The sequence below is a fragment of the Lithobates pipiens genome, unplaced genomic scaffold, assembly GCF_037356315.1.
Source record: "Lithobates pipiens isolate NorthernLeopardFrog02 unplaced genomic scaffold, aLitPip1_a1.2 Scaffold_16, whole genome shotgun sequence".
NCBI classification, from domain to species: Eukaryota; Metazoa; Chordata; class Amphibia; order Anura; family Ranidae; genus Lithobates; species Lithobates pipiens.
In genome coordinates, this window is record NW_027507748.1 from 380,396,113 (window position 1) to 380,416,448 (window position 20,336).

A 20,336-nucleotide genomic window follows, 5' to 3' on the forward strand; every position below is an offset into this window, starting at 1 on the left:
TTTTAAAAAGTGAGGGCCACTTCAGTGACTTGGTAACCAGTTGTGGGCCACAATAAGGGGAGCAGGTGGATGACAGGTCCTTGTTCACACAGCAAATGGACAAAGTTTGCTCTACTCTATAGGCCCTCTGATCCGATCTGCCCAGAGAGAAGGGGACAGATCCTCTTCTGTTCTTTTAGTGGATCTTATTGGAGGTAGGCGGGTGTAAATGGGCACAAGTTCTTTTATATCTGCCGCTCCATAGGAGGTTAATGGAGCCGATGAAACCGATTGTGTGAAAGGGACCTAAAGCTGCTTTCACACTGATGCACTGTGGTTTACCTGTGGCTTTCCTGCTGGTTAGTTGCACTTTGCTATAGAATTCTTTACGAAAGTGCACCAAAACTTCTGCATTCTGGAGCTTTAATGTGCCTTCAGAAAATGCACCAAGCCCACAAGTAAAAACAGAAGTCTATGGCTTTGTGCAGGTAACCCACAGGTGCACTGCACCTGCAGTTCAGCTTTAAAGAAGCCCAGTAACCACTGCAGAACAGATATGCCCATATATGCACTGATTGTAGTAATAAACTGACCTGTTAACAATAGTCTTCCACTCAGATATCGACAGCTGTTGCTGTCCCAGGCAGAGTGCAATTGATATCACTCTGCCTGTGACAGAAGCCAGCGCTATACAGTAAACATCGGCTTACACAGCCACTTGCTTCCTCTACAGCCGATTCACAACACTGATGCTCTAATATTGTGGGTTGTCAAACCGCGACCTGGGCTTGCCGACCTGCCATCCTAGAGCAGGAGGTTGCGGGACATCAGTTGGTAGCCCCTGCTTTAGGATAAGAGGACTCCTAGATTTCTGCCCATTCCCCAATATGAATGAGCAAGGAGTACATAGTAGGGCTACATAGTAACTCCCTAATTTTAACAAAGAACACAAAAAAAAAGACTAGCATAACAAAAGTATTTTATCTTTTATGCTTTGTTTTTTTTTTTGTTTGTTTTTTTACTTCACACAACAACATGGTCCCAAGATGTCAGCCAAACCTTCATAGCTAGTCTGCCAAACCTCATTGTAGTCTGACCACATATAAGAGTGCTTACACCTGTCATACAGAAGTAAACAAAGGAGATGTTGGGTTAGCTTACAAGGTCACTACTCGAACATAATTTGTCCATTGGGCCTGTGGACGATGGGTTACCATATACAAGTAGTGTCATTACCAAAATCCATGGATCTTTTGTTTACCTTCTGGATGCCGTAGCACTGTCACATGTGGCTAGAGAGCACTGGCAAATCTGCTATGGAGGTTTGTCTGAAATTGTGGCAGAAGATTCAAACAAGGAAGATGCCGCTCCAGGCGAGCAGTCACTAAAGTCTGAATGCACTGGGTGCAAGCCACAGCCCGCCACTGATGATCAATTGGAAGAAAACAACGGCTGCAGCAGGCATCGAGCAGGTCGTGAATACATGTGCCACCCAAGATTCCCTAGATTTTTCACCTTTTTGGTTTAATAACCCCTCGAATCCATCACTAGCCCAGAAGAGGTTTCATCATTTTCAACCTTGAAACGCGTTGGGATTTTTGTGTCCTAGTCTTTCAGGACAGATTTGTGTTGTGCTTACTGTATCGTTGAAATATTTTTCTGCTAGTTGTCATCATATCTATGTATACATGCATCCAATTTTCTTTTAGCATTATGTTTTAGCTTATTCTAATAAAAACATTTTTTTATATAATTCTATTGTTTCAAGATTTTCTGCCTTCTAAAGTCCCACAGAGGAAAACATTTTCCATCACAAACAAACATAGTATTCAGATGTAGTAGCCCACCCACTTCAAGGTTCTAAGCGTTGCGCATTCTGAGATGCTTTTCTGCTCACCACAATTGTAAAGACTTATTATCTGAGTTACTAGAGCTTGTCAGCTTAAACCAATCTGGTCATTCTCCTCTGACCTCAAAGAGCTCCGCCCACCCCATGAAAAATTAAAAGTCAGCAGCTAACAATACTGCAGTATGGCTGCCGGGTGCAGCCGCCGCCATTGCCTGTAAGGGAAAATACCAGAACACCAGCAATTACAGTTATACTCAAACCAGCCTGTCTGGCACTAAATATCACTGCGTTAGTGTTTTGAATGGCGCTTAAATGCAATAATGTATTTGCTGCGTTACTGCAATGCAAATGTGTAAAGCTGGTCTTAGTACCTATTTTCACATATACATTAGTCTTCTGAAGGGTTTCCATTCAAATCAATGTGCAAAAACACATGTGAACATGCTTCATCGTGCATTTATGCATTCCAATGCACTTTCTACTGAATTTTAACATGTATGGATGCTCAATGTGCATCTTAAAGTGATTGTAAAGTATATTTATTTTTTTAAATAAACATGTTTAAACTTACCTGTTCTGTGCAATGGTTTTGCACAGAACTTCTGCCTACCTCTTCTTCTGGGGTCTCCCACTAGCGATCTTCGCTCCTTCTCTTCTGTGTCTGCTCACATAGCAAGCTGCTTACTTTGGTAGCAGACATACGTTTATAGACACACACACACACAGTGGGACTTGGCCCTGCTCCGCACTCTCACTCTCTACTCACTGGATTTGACTAATAGCAACACAGGCCTCTAATTGTGCTTAACAAAGTCTGTGAGAGCAAGAAGAGAGGGAGAGAAGACCTGCAGCCGGGAACAAAGCTGAATTGTTACAAGAGTAAGGTAAGTGAATATACAGTGGAAGTTTTTTTTTACCTTAATGCAAAGAATGCAGAAAAACTTTAGACTTCAGAATCATCTTAAAAACACAAATGATGACATGTAATTTGGAATGGAAAACACATCAAAGAAGAAAAAAAAAGTGTGACTAGGTGTGAACAGGTCCTAAAAAGCAAATTTTAATCTCAAACAACATTTATCAAAGCATGTATTTCACAAATGTGGTTCACTTATTTTTTGAAAACTAGAACAAGAGCAACAGTATATGTAAAATAGTTGCAATAAAGCAGCATTCCATTTAAAAAAAACAGGTCATATGTGTAAGGCCTACTACAGTTTCAGCTTCAATCTTTTCAGCAGCCATAGAAAGTTGTATAAATGTATCACAAGTTTAAAAACATAAGTTCTGACACAACCTGTCAGGTTGTTACAGCCCCACGGAGAAGTCTCAGTTCATATTAGCACTGTTGCTTGCTGCAGAGAATTCACAGGATGTCAAATAACAGCCAGTCTACAAACAGCTCTGGGTTACCCAAGCTACATTTTAGAGCATCTGTTTTTTCTCAAATATTTAACTAAAAAGTTTTCTTGGAAATACTGCAGCTTAAGCAGAATCATGTATTGCAGCTTAAAACAGAGCCATGTATTGACGCCAGACCAAATTTGTTTTTTGTTTTTTTTGCACACGTTAAAATGCTAATATTTGTTTGAAAATGACATTGAACACCGAAAATATTGCTTATTTCCTGAAAGAAGAGGCACCATAGAATAAAAAGATGATATCAGATACGTTGCATGACCTTTATGCAAAATAATGTTTGACATTTTAACAAACACTTTTGTAAAACAAACTAGAAGATTATGCTGAGATATAGATACTAATACTGCTCACCAGGGCCACCTAAACTTGTGTCCTCATTAGAAGGTCTCCCCTCCATTACGGTTATGGGGTCAACCCAAATTTTGTCGTGTTATTTAAATTTTGGTGAGAATGGTACATAGAACAAACAGAAGGTGAACCTCCCTGAGCCCCCAATAAACTTGCTTTCAAACTGATGCACTGTGGTTTCAGCTTATGTGTCCTCTGATACCACCAGCTTCTTTCTCTGGCACCATGTACTCAGATGCTCTAGGAGGGCTGGTCGGCAACCTGTTGATCTCAATATGGACTTACCGACTTGCCATCCCAGAGCACGGGCATGTGCTTTACTGGTTTGAGATTGCAGGCCACATTAGAGGGCTAGGAGTTAAAATCCAATTTGCGTTATCAAATACCAAACAGGTAAGCACAAAAGGTGGAGAGGCGGGAGGATGATGTCACAATCTCCAACTCTGCCAATCATAGGAAGATTTGTATCGGTTTAGAGAATACAAAGCAGCCTATGAATGGTGGAGCACTGCTCAGCCTGACTCAGTTTTTGTACCTGGTTTGAGACAAGAAGTTCTAGTCTCACTGCCGGAACACAAGGCTGATACTGTACGTAGCTGAGGCTACACAGTTTTTACAGTGTGACCAGTGAGCACACTTGTTAGTTAGTGTAGAATTTTTTTTTGTTTAGGCCTTTAACCACTTCAGCCTGGAAGAATTTACCCCCTTCCTGACCAGAGCACTTTTTGTGATTCGGCACTGCGTCGCTTTAATTGACAATTGCGCGGTCGTGCAACGTTGTACCCAAAAAAACGACGTCCTTTTTTGCCCACAAATAGAGCTTTCTTTTGGCGGCATTTGACCGCCTCTGTGGTTTTTATTTTTTGCGATATAAAAACAACAAAAAAAAAAAAAAAAAAAAGAAGAGCGACAATTTTGAAAAAAAAAAAAAGGCATTATTTTTTACTTTTTGCTATAATAATCCCCCCAAAAAAATATATATAAAAAAATAAAAATTCCTCAGTTTAGGCCGATATGTATTCTACACATATTTTTGTTAAAAAAAAAAAAAAAAGTCGCAATAAGCGTATATTGATTGGTTTGTGCAAAAGTTATAGTGTCTACAAAATAGGGGATAGATTTATAGCATTTTTTTTTTTTTTACTAGTAATGGCTGCAATCTGTGATTTTTATTGTGACTGCGATTAAAAATGCATTGATTACTTTAAAAATTTCACTGGCCGTGAAGGGGTTATCACTAGGGGCGGTGAAGGGGCTAACTGTGTTCCCTGGGAGGCGATTCTAACTGAAGGGGAGGGACTAACTACAGGAAGTGACAGATCACGGTTCCTAGCCAATAGGAACACACGATCTGTAACTCCTGTCAGAACAGAACAGGGAAGTGTGTGTTTACACACACTCGTCCCTGTTCTGTGTCTCCTGTTCATGATCGCTTGTGGGCTGGCGGTCATCGCGACCATCGGAACCCCGCTGTGCAGCGGGCGCACGCGCGACTGCTATCCAGATCACGTACAGTAACGTGATTTCGCAAAGGGATGCCAGCTTGCTGCAGTAAAACTGTGACGGCTGGTCCGGAAGCGGTTAAGTGATTTTGATCTTAAAGTACAATTAAATCAAAAGACCAAAATGTAACCACCTTACCCCCCAGTCCAATTCTGAAAAAAATAAATAAAAATCAGCATTTTTTTTTTATTTTTTTTTGCTAGAAAATTTACTTAGTACCTTGAAACATTATATATTGTTTAAAAGCACCCTGGACAGAAAAATGGCATTACAATTTTTTATGTTGCATATTTGCACAGTCAAATTTAAAAACATAAATGGTTTAGGAAAAAAAAATACACTTTTATAAAATTTTATTGCACATAAAACACAATATAAGCCCCACTTTCTGGTAAAACATAAAAGCTGATGTTATGCAGAGTAAAAGATACAGCAAACATGTCATGCTTTAAATTGGGTATGGCCATGGAACGGCAACAAACTACGGTACTTAAAAATCTCCATAGGTGATTCTTTAAAAGTCTTTACAGGTTACCAGTTTAAAGAGGTACACAGGAGGTCTAGCGCTACAATTATTGCCCTCACTCTGACGTTCACAGGGATACCTCACTTGCGGTCCCTGTTTACATATGCGTGCAGGACTTATGTATGCATTTGCATTGTCCTGTGAGAATGGTGGGGGGCGTTAGGTGCTTTATATTTTCTCAATTTTGTTTGTTTTAATTGAAACGTTTACACGGTCCCTTTAATTTTTTTATTTTTTATTTTTTTTAACATCATCGCCATTACAAAATGAACAACATCCCTTGTGACAGCAATAAGTATGACAGCTCATCTTCAAAGAGAGCTCTGGGGTCTATAAGAAGCCAAATCTCTCCTCTGCCCTCAAGAGCATGAGATTGATTTGATCAGATTCTGTGCGCATTTGGTTTCTTAGATCACAGAGGGGCGGCCGGTATGCCTCAGCACACAGAGTGGCAGCAATCCCATAAAGGCAGTGTAGAAGTGATTGGGCAAATATATAGCCACTCAGATCACTTCCACAAGAAAGCCCATCGCTGGCTGCAAATGCAGGCATCATCCCAGTGTAATCACTTCAACTCAAGGATGTAAGAGTACATCCTAAGGGGTTGAAGTGGTTAGGAGTTAATATTGGAGCTTACCAATCCTTAAATGCATGGCTACATTTGTTCCCCTTTTTAGGCTTTTATTGGCTTTAATTTTTACTGAGTGATGTGGCCAGTAACACACTTCCTGTCTTATGCCTCGTACACACTAAGAAAATCGGCAAACATTTTAATCCGAGGAACGAACGTGCGATTTTCCAATAGTGTACACAACTTTTATGACAGCGGATTATGACCTTCCGAATATTTCCAAAGGGACATGAACAGAACTAACAATTTTCGTTTGATATTTATCATATGAAAAAGGTACATATATTAGTTACGAAAGGCTGGGCATGATCAGAAGCAACAAAAAAGAAGCCTTTGTCGTTCTGACTTGCTGTAAAACAGCAAGGAAAACCACCAATTGGTCGCCTGATTTTCTCATAGTGTGTATGAAGCATTAGGGTGTCTCTTCTCCAATGGAGGAGCAATGGAGTAGACTTTTGGAAAGAATCATTGTCAAACTACAGATAGGTTAGCATTAGACATACTAGCGGATTTAGATGGGCTTGAGTAACAAATTAAAGCTAAACTCCAGCTAACACTTTTTAAGCAGTTACAGCAAACCATTTTTTCTTCCTTTCACATAAATGAATAAAAGCAAACCATTGTAAGCACCCCTGTCAGTGTTAAATGGTTTGTCTCAACCTGCTAACTGCCACTTTTACTGGACAAGTTGGTCTGTTAAAAGGAAATAAAAATATAACAGACTTACTGGATGGAGCACCAAGTGAAAATAAAGGAAAAAATAAATGTCTATAAAAATAAATGAATGAAGCCACTATCTTACACATTGGTAAGCTGCAATGTATTATGTTTTCATTTTGAATTGAATAGCTCTTTAACTGCATTTATGGGCATGGTTATAAGCAGTGATAAAGAACAACCTTTTCTGAGGTCTACAAAAAGATGGACCATCTTATAAAATAAGAAAAAAATACCTTCCCAAAAGTACAAATCTACATTATACATAAAAATAGGATTTTTTTTATAACCGCATACCTGTAAAATCCTTTTCTTGGAGTACATCACGGGACACAGAGCACCATAGTAAATTACTATATGGGTTATAGACCCCCTTCAGGTGATGGACACTGGCACATCCTAAACAGGAAGTTGCCTCCCTATATAACCCCTCCCATAACGGGAACACCTCAGTTTTTGTAGTAAAGCAATATACATATACCCCAGAAGAAGAGGGGAGAGACCTTTGTGTCCTGTGATGTACTCCAAGAAAAGGATTTTAGAGGTAAGCTGTTATAAAAATCCTATTTTCTTTATCGTACATCACGGGACACAGAGCAATGCTATTTGAAAGGAGGGAGAGACAACCCGTAGGGCGCCAAAAGACTTGAGGATCTATACTGCTGCGTGCAGCACACTATGCCCAAAGGCAATACCCTCATACCCCTTTTACATCCACTTGACAAAATCTGGTGAATGTATGGACTGCAGAGCAAGTTGCGGCCTTGCAGATCTGAGCTACGAAGGCTTGTGATGCACTGCCTCAGAAGCACTAAACTGCTCTAGTAGAGTGCACTTTGACACAAAAAGTTGAAATCTTACCTTTTAGCCATTAGGCCTAAATTATAACTTGCCGAATCCACCTAGCAATAGTGGATTTTGACGCCGTCTGTCTCTTCCTAGGACCCTCAGTCTTTCAGACTATCGTCTTTAAATAGACCTTGACCGCTCTCACTACATCAAGACAATGTAGTGAGTTCTCCACCCTAGAACCTGGTTTTGGAAAAAAAAAAAACTATGGTAGGACAATATATTGGTTTAGGCGAAAACCTGAAACCACCTTAATAATTAAATATGGCTTCTTTACAGGAAAGAGAGGCCAACTCCGATACCCTTTTGCAGAGGGTATAGCAACCCCAAACACTATTTCTCTTGTCAGAAGGACCAAGGGAGTATGCTCTAACGGTTCAAAGGGCTGCTTTTTTGTAATACCGACAAAAAAAAACAAGTTCAAGTCCCAAAGGTTCAAGGGTGGTCTAACTGGCGGAATAAGCCGCATTACCCCTTGTATAAAAACCTCCGGACCAAAGAATGCGATGCAAGCGGTCTTTGAAATAAGACCGATAAAGCCGAGACTTGGCCCTCAATAGCACTCAAGGTCAGCTTGATTTGTACTTGTAGAAAAAACAAGAATTCTACCAAAGTTATATTTCCGAGGGTGGCAACCTTTGGATTCACACCAGGAAACATAAGCCCTCCAGAGTCTATAACAAGGTAAGGTAGGATGGAATATCGCCCCCTGTGAAAGTAGGTCTGGCCGTAGTGGAAGGGACCATGGATCCTCCACCGCCATCTTTAAAGTTTCTGCATACCAGGACCTTCTGGGCCATGCTGGGGCTACAATAATTACCTGCATTATTTCCAGCTAGATCCTGCAAAGAAGCCGGACAGCAACTGAATAGGGGAAAAAAAAAGCCTAAAGCCCCATACACAGTTTTTCTACTGAGTTTTTCCTTCAGATTTACCAAAACCATATAATATGAGGTCAAACCTTAGGAGTTTCAATTTGTATGCAATCAGGCAGGCTCTTACACTGCATGGTTTTGGTAAACCTGAAGAAAAAAAAAATCTGCAGAAAATATGATAGTGAGTATCGGGCATTGCTCAGAGAAAACTGACCCCATGGGGTCACCACGCATCTGTTTTGCATGCGATTGTATCCCTTGTCCTTGACATAAAGTTGACCAACTACATGTTGAACCTGGATGCCAAAAGATCTACATCCGAGATCCCCCATCTTTGGCATCTAGCCAGAAAGATTTTGGGGTGAAGGGACCACTCCCCCGTGAAACAACTCACGTAGTCCGCCTGCCAATTCTCTATTCCTGGAATAAAGACTAGGCAAGGAACATCCTTTTCCACCCAAGCTAGAATACAGTCCACCGCTCTCTCAGCTGTGTGACCTAGTGCCCCCTTGGCGATTGATATAAGCCACAGCTCTGGCATTGTCGCATTGGTACCTGACAGGACAATCCCATAAGCTGAATGTTCGGGGCTTCAGAGCAAGACGCGTTGCTCCCTGGACAGTTGGCTTTTCCAGTGCTGCTCCCCAACCTGAAAGGTTGGCATCTGTCGTTACCACTTTCCAGATAACTGGTATGAAGGTTTTTCCCTTCTGCAGATTCCCGGATACAGAGCACCAACTGAGGCTATGGAACCCCTTTTGGGACAGCCGCATTGGCAAGTCTAAAGCTTGAAATCCTTTTGTTACAAGCAGACAGGATACTGTTTTCCAAGAGTCTCAAATGGAATTGGGAATAGGGAACCACTTTGAATGAAGCCACCATCTTTCCTAACAACCTCATGCAAAGGCGAATGAATTGAGGGATCTCCTTTCGACTGGACCATCCACACCTGCTCTCTTATGGAGTTAATCTTTGCCTAAGGCAAGAACACCTTTTTCTGGGCTGTGTCTATGATCAGACCCAAGTACTCCAGCCTTTTTAGCGGTTTTAAGACTTCTCTAGTTTGAGAATTCTGCCCAGATTTTTCAGGTATTTGGTGTGTAATGCGCACGCTTTGCTCCAAACGAACCACCGGCTGGTCTATTAGCAATAGATCGTCTAGGTACCCCAAGACTGTTATGCCCTGTGCCCTTAACCTGGCTAGAGGTGGGGCCAGAACTTTTGTAAACACCCAGGGTGCTGTAGCTAGCTCGAAGGGCAAGGCTACAAAATGAAAATGATGATGTTCTACCTTGAACCGCAGAAGCCCTTGGTGAGTGGAAAATATAGGGACGTGCAGATATGCATCTCCGATGTCGATAGACGCCAGAAGATCTCCTCCTAATAGGATAGAAACCACTGACCTGATCGACTCCATCTGAAAGGAGCGGATCTTCAGGAACGGATTTCGATTTTTTAGATGTAGAATGGGTCGGACATCAACATTCGGTTTTGGTACCGTAAAGAGGTTTGAATAAAAATCCAAACCTTGCTCTTCTGTAGGGATTTGTATGATCACCCCGAGCCAGTAATCGGTCTAGTGCCCGAAACAGAGATTGCCTTTTACTTGGAACATTTGACCTCAGAAAACGAGACAGTGGAAACTCCTGAAATTCTAGTTTGTATCCTAGAGACACCATGAAGATGACCCATCTGTCCTGAATTTCCTCCTGCCAGACTTCTGAGTACTGCAGAAGTCTTCCCCCCACTCTGGCGAGGGGGGGGTGCCCCTTCATAATGAGGCTTTAGAATTCTGCTTTGCAGGTTTCCAGCCCCAGGCCTTCTGTGCCTGGGCCTGATCCTGAGGTTTTCTTCTAGAGTCTGAGTACTTTTCCCACTAGAAATCATTTGGATGTATTTGACAAAATCATCCCCAAATAGCCGATCCCCATGAAAAGGAAACCCAGTCAGGAGCCTTTTGCGTGGTGCTTCGGCTGATCAATTTTTTAACCACAGGATCCTATGCATGTGTGCTAGCACAAGTACAAGGCAGGACGACTGGTGAATAGAATCCTTCATGGTGTCTATGGCAAAACATAATGCCTTTGGTAGTTCGGCCAAATCTCAGGCTTGTTGTGCAGGATCCTTAAGGGCCTGTCTAAACCGGGCCTTTAGGAACTGACAGATGCCTATTGTGGCAAAGTAATGGCACCTGCCAAGGAAAAAGAGGATTTTGACAGGAATTCCATCTTTTTATCTGTTGGATCCCTAAGAATTTGGGCATTGTCTACTGGACAAGTTAGACTTTTATTCACACTGGAAATCCATTTTCCGGTGAATTTCTCCTACATGGTACAGAGTGCAGTCAATCTCTTTGGAGAGAGAAAATGCTTATCCAGGTGAACCCATTCAGCATAAATACGCTTTTCTAGTAATGCATGGACAGGAAATGCATGCAAAGGCTGTGAAGGTTTTAAAGAACCTAAAGAAGAATTTTCAGCTGAGTCCATTAGGGGTAGCTTGAAAGTGGAATGAACCATCTCCGTAAGAGATTGGGGGTTTGAATTTTGGGTACTCTTGTGGTGTCTTTTTTTTGCAAGCCATAGTGCCAAGCACAGAAGCAGAGGCACTAAGTAAATACACTATTTGCTGAGCAATAGTCTAGCAATACAATCCCTCTATAACGTTCAGCTTGGTGCCAAGTAAAAATGTATTTCCTGTACTTGAAATGCCTGCATGCATCCCTTATATGCCCCAGTGCTCCTGTGTCCTGCGTGTCAGACCTCCTTCTCTTCAGTTGCATCTGATAGAGATCTTCTAAGTACTCCAGCCCTTTTAGTGTTAAATGAGGAAGGTGCTTTTAAATGCATCAGATCGAGCTCTGTTCGGTGTCGCCAGCGCCTGCGCCGTGTGCTCCATGTGGACGTTACAGCCCATACACTGCGCCATGCCAAAGCCACGCTACATCACCACTGAACCTGCCCCCACTCTTGTTTCAAATGAGCAGCAGTCCAAGCGCGTGGATGGCATTCGGGTCTGTAGAAGAGAAGAGGAGGCCCTGTCCTCATTTAAAAAAATAAAAATAAAAAAATCAAGTATGGACATGGGCTCGGGCGATGGCAGGACAATATCTTTATTTGTAGCACTGACATGGCTATGTGGGGAATCTTTCACTGACTTTGTTAGGCATGCAAAGGCTGTGAGGTAAATACAACACAGGGAGGCAGCCACCGCACCCCCGGGAGTTGGGGGGGAGGGGATGGGGGTAACAGAAACCGCTGCTGTACCTCCCAGCTCCTTAATTCCCCCAGAGGGAGAAGAACATGCCAAACTTTGTTCAATTAAGAATCCCTCCCGGCTTGCTGAGAGCACACACATGCTGTTTTAACTGGACACTGAGCTGACTGAAAAGCAACATATCAAAGTATGTGCATTTACTCCCTCTAGTGGAGACTTTAAGGCATGACAACATTTTACTCATGGAAGAAAAAAAACATGGGTGGACTTTTTACAGTTCCTAGGCTTCTTCCCTTACCTTATCCTCGCAACAGGATACTTCACCCATCACGGTGGGCTGCGTTAGCAAACCTTCAAGGACCAGGTCCCTTTTTATCGGGGGGTCAACCCCCTTGGACCTGTATTAGCACCCCACCAGGAAAATCTTTGGGTAATGCAAGCATGACCAAAAAGCCCTGGGTCCTGCCCTGCAGAGAGGCGTTGCAGGCAAAACCTTGTGCTATGTATACGAGGCCCAGGTACCATCCACCTTGGCCTCAGTGGCACTTTGCATGGATCTGGTCTATGGAGGCTGTTTAAATCCAGCAAGGATCCCTCCAGCACAGCTCTTCAGAGCACATCTTCACTCGTGATCAACACCTTAGACACTGGCAAAACAATCTGAGGCATTCCCGTTGTGGGAGGGGTTATATAACCCACATAGTAATTACTATGTTGCTCCGAGTCCCGTGATGTACGGTAAAGAAAAACAGCTTTTTTCAAACATGAACACACATTGTAAATTATTTACATCAAACTGATCTCTATAAAATGTTTATCTGATATGATATGTGAACAAAGTATATCTTTCTATGCGGTGTACTGTGTATCTAGAGCACTAAATGTTATTGCTCTCTGCTGCCTCCTTCCTCTGCTATTCACATGAGTCACTTCTGACAACCCCCTGCTTATTGAACGCTGACACAAGCTGTATCAGTTCTGCACTGCAAAGAGAAGGCTGCAGATAAAAAGGAACAATTTATATAGGAGTATTTATTTAACCACTTGCCGACCAGCGCACGCCGATGTACGTCGACAGAATGGCACGGGCAGGCAAATGGGCGTACATGTATGTCCCTTTAAATTTGCCGCCCTGCCATCGGGAGCGCACCGCCGGCGGCGTGCTCCCGCGCTGGTCGGGACCCCCGTGAGTCCAGTCGCAGGACCCGCGGACTCGATCGCCGCGGGCATACCCGCGATCGTCTCACGGAGCGGCCAAATGAAGAAATGCCGTTGTAAACAGCATTTCTCCATTCTGCCTAGCAACTAGTGACGCTGATCTCTGCTCCATGTGATTGGAGCAGAGATCAGTGTTCACTAAATGAAAGCCCAACCCCCCCACAGTTAGTCACACACCCCTAGGAACACTTAACCCCTACACTGCCACCCACTGGTTAACCCCTTCACTGCCAGTGTCATTTACACAGGAATCACTGCATTTATATAGCAGTGATTACTGTATAAATGACAATGGTCCCAAAAATGTGTCAAAAATGTCCGATGGGTCCCCCACAATGTCGCAGTCACAATAAAAAAAAAAAAAAAAAAAAATCGCTGATCGCCGCCATTATTAGTAAAAAAAAAAATAATAAAAAATGATTAATAAAAATGCTATAAAACTATCCCTATTTTGTAAACGCTATAACTTTTGCGCAAACCAATAAATAATCGCTTATTGCGATTTTTTTTACCAAAAATATGTAGAAGAATACGTATCGGCCTAAACTGAGGGAAAAAAATGTTTTTTTTAGATATTTTTGGGGGATATTTATTATAACAAAAAGTAAAAAATTACGCGTTTTTTTCAAAATTGTCGCTCTATTTTTATTAGCACAAAAAATAAAAACCGCAGGGGTGATAAAATACCACCAAAAGAAAGCTCTATTTGTGGGAAAAAAAAGGACGTCAATTTTGTTTGGGAGCCACGTCACACAACCGCGCAATTGTCAGTTAAAGCGACGCAGTGCCGAATCGCAAAAAGTGGTCTGGTCTTTGACCAGCAAATTGGTCCGGTCTGAAAGTGGTTAATCTCTATGCATCACCTAAGGTCAGTCACTTCACTGAGAATATAGAAGGGCTTACAACCACTTTAACATTTCTTTTAAATTTTCTTACCATAGTTTCCAGGAGGCTGCAGAGAATCGCCAGTTATACTGCACCATCCAACTGGAAAGATGTCACGAGAGTCATATCTGCACCAGTAATCAAATGCTCCTCTCCATCCATCAAAAGTTATAAAGATTTCATCTCCCTTCACTTCACCTACTGTAGCTGGACATATCAAAAAAGGATTTTTCTTGTCCACAGCTTCCAGTTTTAATCCAGGTTTAAAGAAGTTCTGGGTTGGCTTTTGTGGCTCCTAATAGACAAATACATTGCCTTAATACATTATATAGTCTAATAACTTCAAATATTTTTGAATTTGACCTACTAAACAAAAATAAACAAACAAAAATATAATATACAAACATTCTTCTTTTCTAGAGTTGGCACATCTAAATCTACAGTATATAGCAGTAGGATTTTATTTTTATCTACCATTTGTCATTCTCTTGGCTGTCTTTGTGCTTTTAAAACTTTACCTTTGTCAGAAAATTTGTAGAATCTTTTCACCCAATCTCTGCATCTAAACTGGCCTCAAACCTGAATGTAGTTTAAAAAAAAAAATAACTTTCCCTTTGATAACAAAAAGAGACCCTGTTGCTGGACCATTCATTTTAACAACAAAATTCCTATAAGTTTTTAAGTGCAGTTCACATTTTTTTTTACTCATGGGTTTTAGCTGTTAAGACTGCTGCTGGGTGTCACTATCTTGGATAGGATATCAACAACCCCTGCAGACTGAGCACTGTCACTCAAGGGACACTCAAAAGCAGACGTTTTTCACCAGGGTGCCCAGGCACTCTGGGGTGCCTTCAGGTGTCCTCAGGGGTGCCTGGGCAAAATACCTAGAATTTGGCCAAACTGTATAAAAAAAGTCAGGGGGTGGATCAAGCCTTCCCAATAGTTAAACAAAGCCATAGGTTACGTGTCCTAAGAACCAATGATGTAATTGGTTGATAAGGAGGATGTCGGGCACCTGCACCACATCCTTGATTGCCCCTCTTCTTCAGCACCAGGGTCACATAAGCTGGGTGAGGGAGGAAACCAGGGAAAAGAGAAACACTGAAACACTAATTAGTGCCAGTGTGCAAAGGTGTATTTGCCTTGGAAGAATAAATCACTGCTAATGTTGGGTGTCCAACGCATGTGGCTGTCGCTGCATTATGCAAAACTATTAGTTTTATTTTTTTTAATTTAGAATGGGGTGCCTCGAGATTGTGTGGAATTTTAAAGGGTGCCTTGACTGAAAAAAAGGTTGAGAAACACTACTTAAAAGTCCTTCTTTTAACTCCCCACCCTGGCTGCTACATCAAATCTTATGTAGGTAGGTAGGGAGAGGAGAGCTGCAGACAGTAATTACCGTATTTTTTGGACTATAAGACACACTTTTTCCCCCCATAAATATGGGGGAAAATGTGCCTTCGTCTTATGGTGCGAATATACGACACCGCCCCCCGCAGCCGCGGTCTTAGGAAAGGCCGTGGGTTCGGACTAGCGCTGGAGCGGCGGCCATCTTGGTGCACCCGTCGGCCGTTTGCAATGTGATCGCTCCGCCAAATGACGAAGCGATCATTTGTAAACAAACTGGCGTCATGATAACACCGATTCCTCTCTCCCCTCTGTGTACAGATCTGTACAGTGGAGGGGAGAGATCGGATGGCAGCAGCGCTGTGGGCTGCATCTGTAGTGCCCACAGCGCTGCTCTGTGACAAGTGCAGTCACAGCCAACCCTCCATACCCTGCCAATACCCTGCCATACCCAGCCAATACTTTCTCTGGTAATGGTCACTCTGCATTTCATGGGCACTGAAAAATATTTTACTACACCATTTGGTTCAGAATATTTTTTTTCTTGTTTTCAACCTCTAAAACCTAGGTGTGTCTTATGGTCAGGGGCGTCTTATGGAGCGAAAAATACGGTACACACTCCCAAAGGAGGAAGGGAATACAACATATAAGGAAGGGGGAAGCTGTGTTAAGGAACTGACTTTTCTGAAATTATCAAATCTGCTATCAAGTTCAAAAGCACAAAGAAAGTAAATAAAAAATATTAATCATGGGAAGGAAAAGCACACAAAAAAAAAAAAAAACTTCAGGTAAAAAGCATCTAAAAATCAAGTATTTTAAATTGCTGACAGGGTCTCTAACACACTTTAACCAGCGTATGTATAGTAACATGCTGGGAGGCAAGTAGTAATACCAGGATAGTGGCTACAGCTACAAAGGGCTTTCACGTAAATGTGATATGGGCAGCTGTACAGCTATCCGATCAATTTCACTGCACTACGGAGTCTCTTCCCCTCCCACCACTGTTCCCAAGCTCTCCTGTTCCACAGAGGAGCAGAAGAGGTCAGGTCAGCTGCCCATAGAGTTGTTGTTACCCAATCACTCCTGTGATGAACGAAGTTGTAAGCGATGGGTATTCCGATACTTCTGGTTTCAGACCTCTGTTTTCCTGGCCAGTACAGCCAGGGAAACATCAGATCAAACAGATCTGCGTTTCATCAGATGCTTTGAAGGGCAGGGGAGATGTCAGGGGTATAATAGACCCCTGATGTCTCAAAGAGTATCAGTCACTGCCCAAAGATAGCACAAGGAACATATGGTGGCTGATCAGCTATTGTTTTATTCACTCAAATCACTATAGAGACTGTATACATTATTTCACTGTTTGGATCAATAATCTTGTGGACTTATCTGAATGGTATTGGGAGTGCTATCTCTCCTATTGCTAAGGACAATTTATATATAGTGATTCACTTTTTGGTTTCACTACACAAAGTCAGTTTTATACTGTATTGTTTTATTGGTTTTACACTAATCAATGTGTGTATATTTTATTCATTTATTCTCATTATTTGAGAGTTTTTATGTTAGCACTGCACTTTTTTACTTTTTGTTACACCTTGTAAACATTGATCCTCTGTTGTGCTGGCTGCTTGTGTTGAATTTAAAGGGACAGCGCGGTATATACTATTTTTCTTTTTTCTTGTATATTTGATGGTTCTGCATGAATTGTACCAGTTTGCCTTCTGAGAATTTAACAGAGGACATGAAACTCTCCTCAAAGTCCTCTGCCATCAGCTGTACTGGGTTATGCCACTTGTGTCAAATTGGAGCATTTTGTTCTGTTTTGGTGAAAAGTAATGCTGCATTGTACTGAGAGATCAGTTTGGTGTAAATCAGTTGATAGAAGGAGGAGGTCTTAAACACAACCATTTGTGTGCATAGCATTTGTAGAGACAAAATACGAAAATGTCCAGCTCATGTTTCCTGCAGGTATGCATGTTACAGAAGTTATCAGGGAATTTAAAACTTCAATTGTTTATCACTGAAAAGTACTAGGAGGCATATTTCTCATTTCGGTTGTATGCGGCACTTTGTTTGCTGTGCTATAACCACATGTGGCCATTTAGGAAACCACATTCTATAACCATCCGACAATATTGTCTATACACATGTAGTTCGGAATATAGTCTAGTCTAATAGTGTGGACTTTATTCAATGAAGTCTGAATATCTGATGGCTGTGGTCACCATGTACTACATGGCCGATACATGGTAAATCACGGTATAAAGTATAGTGTGCCTTTAGTAACCAAGTTCTATGTTTAGATAACTGTGGTTTATCTGAGGTATTTACAATTTTGTTCGGTTTGACAGCACATAACTCCAGTCCAATAAAATAGCAAGGAGACACTTATTTTTAAAGTGTAACCAATTTGCCACAAGTATACATTTTGGGAGTTCAGACATCAGTTTGACTTCACTTTCTCTATGTTATTTCTTAGTCTATAGATTGAAGTCTGATGATCAGCATTAATTGCCAGGCAAGGGAATGGTGGGGGCAATCCACATTCTCTGTGACTGACACACAGAGCTCATCTTGGAATCAAACCCACAGGATTATAACCAGCAAGTGGCTTTGAGGGCTGCTCTGTGCAAAACAATTCCACAGAGCGGGTAATATGATTATTTTTAAAAAAAAAGGTTGAGCAGTTGACTCTCAGAAACTTGTCTTCTAAATCTGTTCTGGTTTTGGGTCTGCCAGACCTCCTATTGTCAGAGTTTCCTCCAATGTCCAAGGCCTTGGCTTTCTTTGCAATTTCTCTAAAAAGGAAAGACCTACCCTTTTAAGGGCTTTAATGGTCTGTCTGTTTTCCCTTTGTGAATTGCCTGTTTCTCGCCATTTTGAGAGCAATATACTACTTCTGCAGTACAATATAGCAAGAGGGTTAAGGGGGCCAAATTTTTCTTAAGAGGGTGTAGTAACAGTCTGTTTGAACACTGTTTTTATATAGACATAGAGCTATCATGAATATGCTGCTGTCAGACTCATCTACCTTACCAACCGCTCAGTGTCTGCCACTCCTCTGTGGCTCTTCTCTGCCAATCCCTCCACTGGCTTTCAATTGCCTAGGGAAATAAATTCTCAATACTAACATATAAAAAGGCACTCACAACTCTTCCCCGAGCTACATCGCCAATCTGGTCTCCAAATATCACCCAAAACCTCCTGCTCTCAAGCGCTCTCATCTTCTCTTCCCATGTTAGTCTTCAAAACCTCTCCCTGAAACTCATCTCTTCAGGGAAGCCTATCCTGCCTCCAACAACAGAACTTTTAAGTCTTTCATCAGCTCATCCCTCACAGTTATAACCTTTTGTACCACTTGTCCCACCCTATTAGATTGTAAGTTCTTATGAACAGGGCCCTCTTGCATTGAAACTGTACTGTCTCCTTTTATATTGTAAATCGCTGTGCAAACAGATGGTGCTATACAAATTCTGAATAAAAATAATAATAAATGAATAATTAAACGTTCCCTGTAAAGGGTCTTTTCGTAGAACTTTGAATGGTACATTATCTTTCAGATTTTGTTAATCTAAGCTTTTTTTTCACCTCTGACAGTTGACTGCTTACCTTTGTACCATTTCCAGTTATTCACTGGGCTTGAACTGTTACAATTTCAATGAAAACTGAAAAAAATGCCTTCTACTGCTCTCTACTATCATAATGCATCATTTATACCACTGTGACCTTTTGGATTCTATCTTACATGCAGTTCTATCAAATTGTGAAGCAGGTTGCTTTATAGGTATATGTTTAAATATTTAGCTCTTACCTTTTTAAAGTAAGATGCTGGTGCCATCTCTGCTCCATTTAGTGTTCTTAAAAGAAACATTGGCCAAGAAGAGGCATTCATCCGGAATCCTGTAAACATTTTGAAATAATATAAATTTTTACAATTCCACCATATTATATACACTGTTACAGCTGTGTTTTTTATTTGGTTTAGGATATGCATTTAAGGAATCAGCTTAATGCAAAAAATAAATAAATCTTGTCAAAGTGCACCAGTTTTTTTTTTTTAAATCTTGTTTCTATGTAAAGTTTGTATTTAAAAGTAAACAGGGAAGTCATATTTTGTTATTACATACTTAGACTCCGCTTTCTCCTTAGGCTGCGAGCGCTTATCTCATGTAAACTGCCTGCTGTATTTCCAGCATGCCCATTCTACAGAAGCCAGCTTCTGAGGGGCAGGCTGCTGTACACAATGGCCGAATGCTGGCTGTTTTCTGTTGAACTGGTTGAGTGTACCAGCCTTTAGTCTAGTTGCTAAAAAGTGCACCTCCCTCTGTAGCTGATAACCTATTCAATAAAGGGAGGGAGAAAATCAGGGCTAGCTCAGTATAGCAAAGACTGTGGTCCCACAAATCCATAGTGCCAGAAGCTCCCAGGGCTTCCTGTGTACCTGAAAACGCAGAGTCCAGCGGATGTGACGTCACAACCAGACACTCCTTCCTCAAGCCTTGGGAGCCTCCAGTGCTTCATATCTGTGGGACCACAGTCTTTTACCATCTGGTGGACTGAGACCAGTATGTACATTGCTCTAAGGCAGTTTATCTTACCCTTCTGCTCCAAAAAGCCTCTATCCCACCTGGAGGGTCCGAGCCCTGTATACAAACAGATACTTAGAAGAAAAGAAGGCTTAATGGCCACACTCCTATGCAAGGCCGCATACAAAAGGTGGACTACAGGTATCAGCTTACATTTTTCACACAAAGGTTGAGTGCGTAGCTATGTAAATATGTAAGTGGATACCTGTAGTTGATCTATGTATCTGGCACTTGATTAAAGAAATTGCATAGGAGTGCGGCCGTCTGGACTGGGACCAGTACATGTGAGTGTGCGAGGATAACCCCATATTATGCTACATGTTTAAGTCCCATCCACCTTTATGAGTATTACTTTTAACCATATTCAAGTGGTTTTTATGCT

The 20,336-nt window shown here is 41.6% G+C and overlaps 1 protein-coding gene across 4 annotated transcripts in view; it reads right to left on the reverse strand.

Annotated features, from left to right (window-relative positions):
* The window catches only part of SCML2 (Scm polycomb group protein like 2), a 217,948-nt gene that overhangs the window by 88,363 nt on the left and 109,249 nt on the right, over window positions 1–20,336 (reverse strand). For all 4 annotated transcript variants that reach the window (XM_077482217.1, XM_077482215.1, XM_077482214.1 and 1 more), the window contains 2 exons: window positions 19,180–19,268; window positions 14,070–14,313 (listed from right to left, as the gene is read on the reverse strand). In XM_077482217.1, coding sequence (XP_077338343.1) covers window positions 14,070–14,313; window positions 19,180–19,268 — 333 coding nt within the window. The remainder of the gene's footprint in view (window positions 1–14,069; window positions 14,314–19,179; window positions 19,269–20,336) is intronic.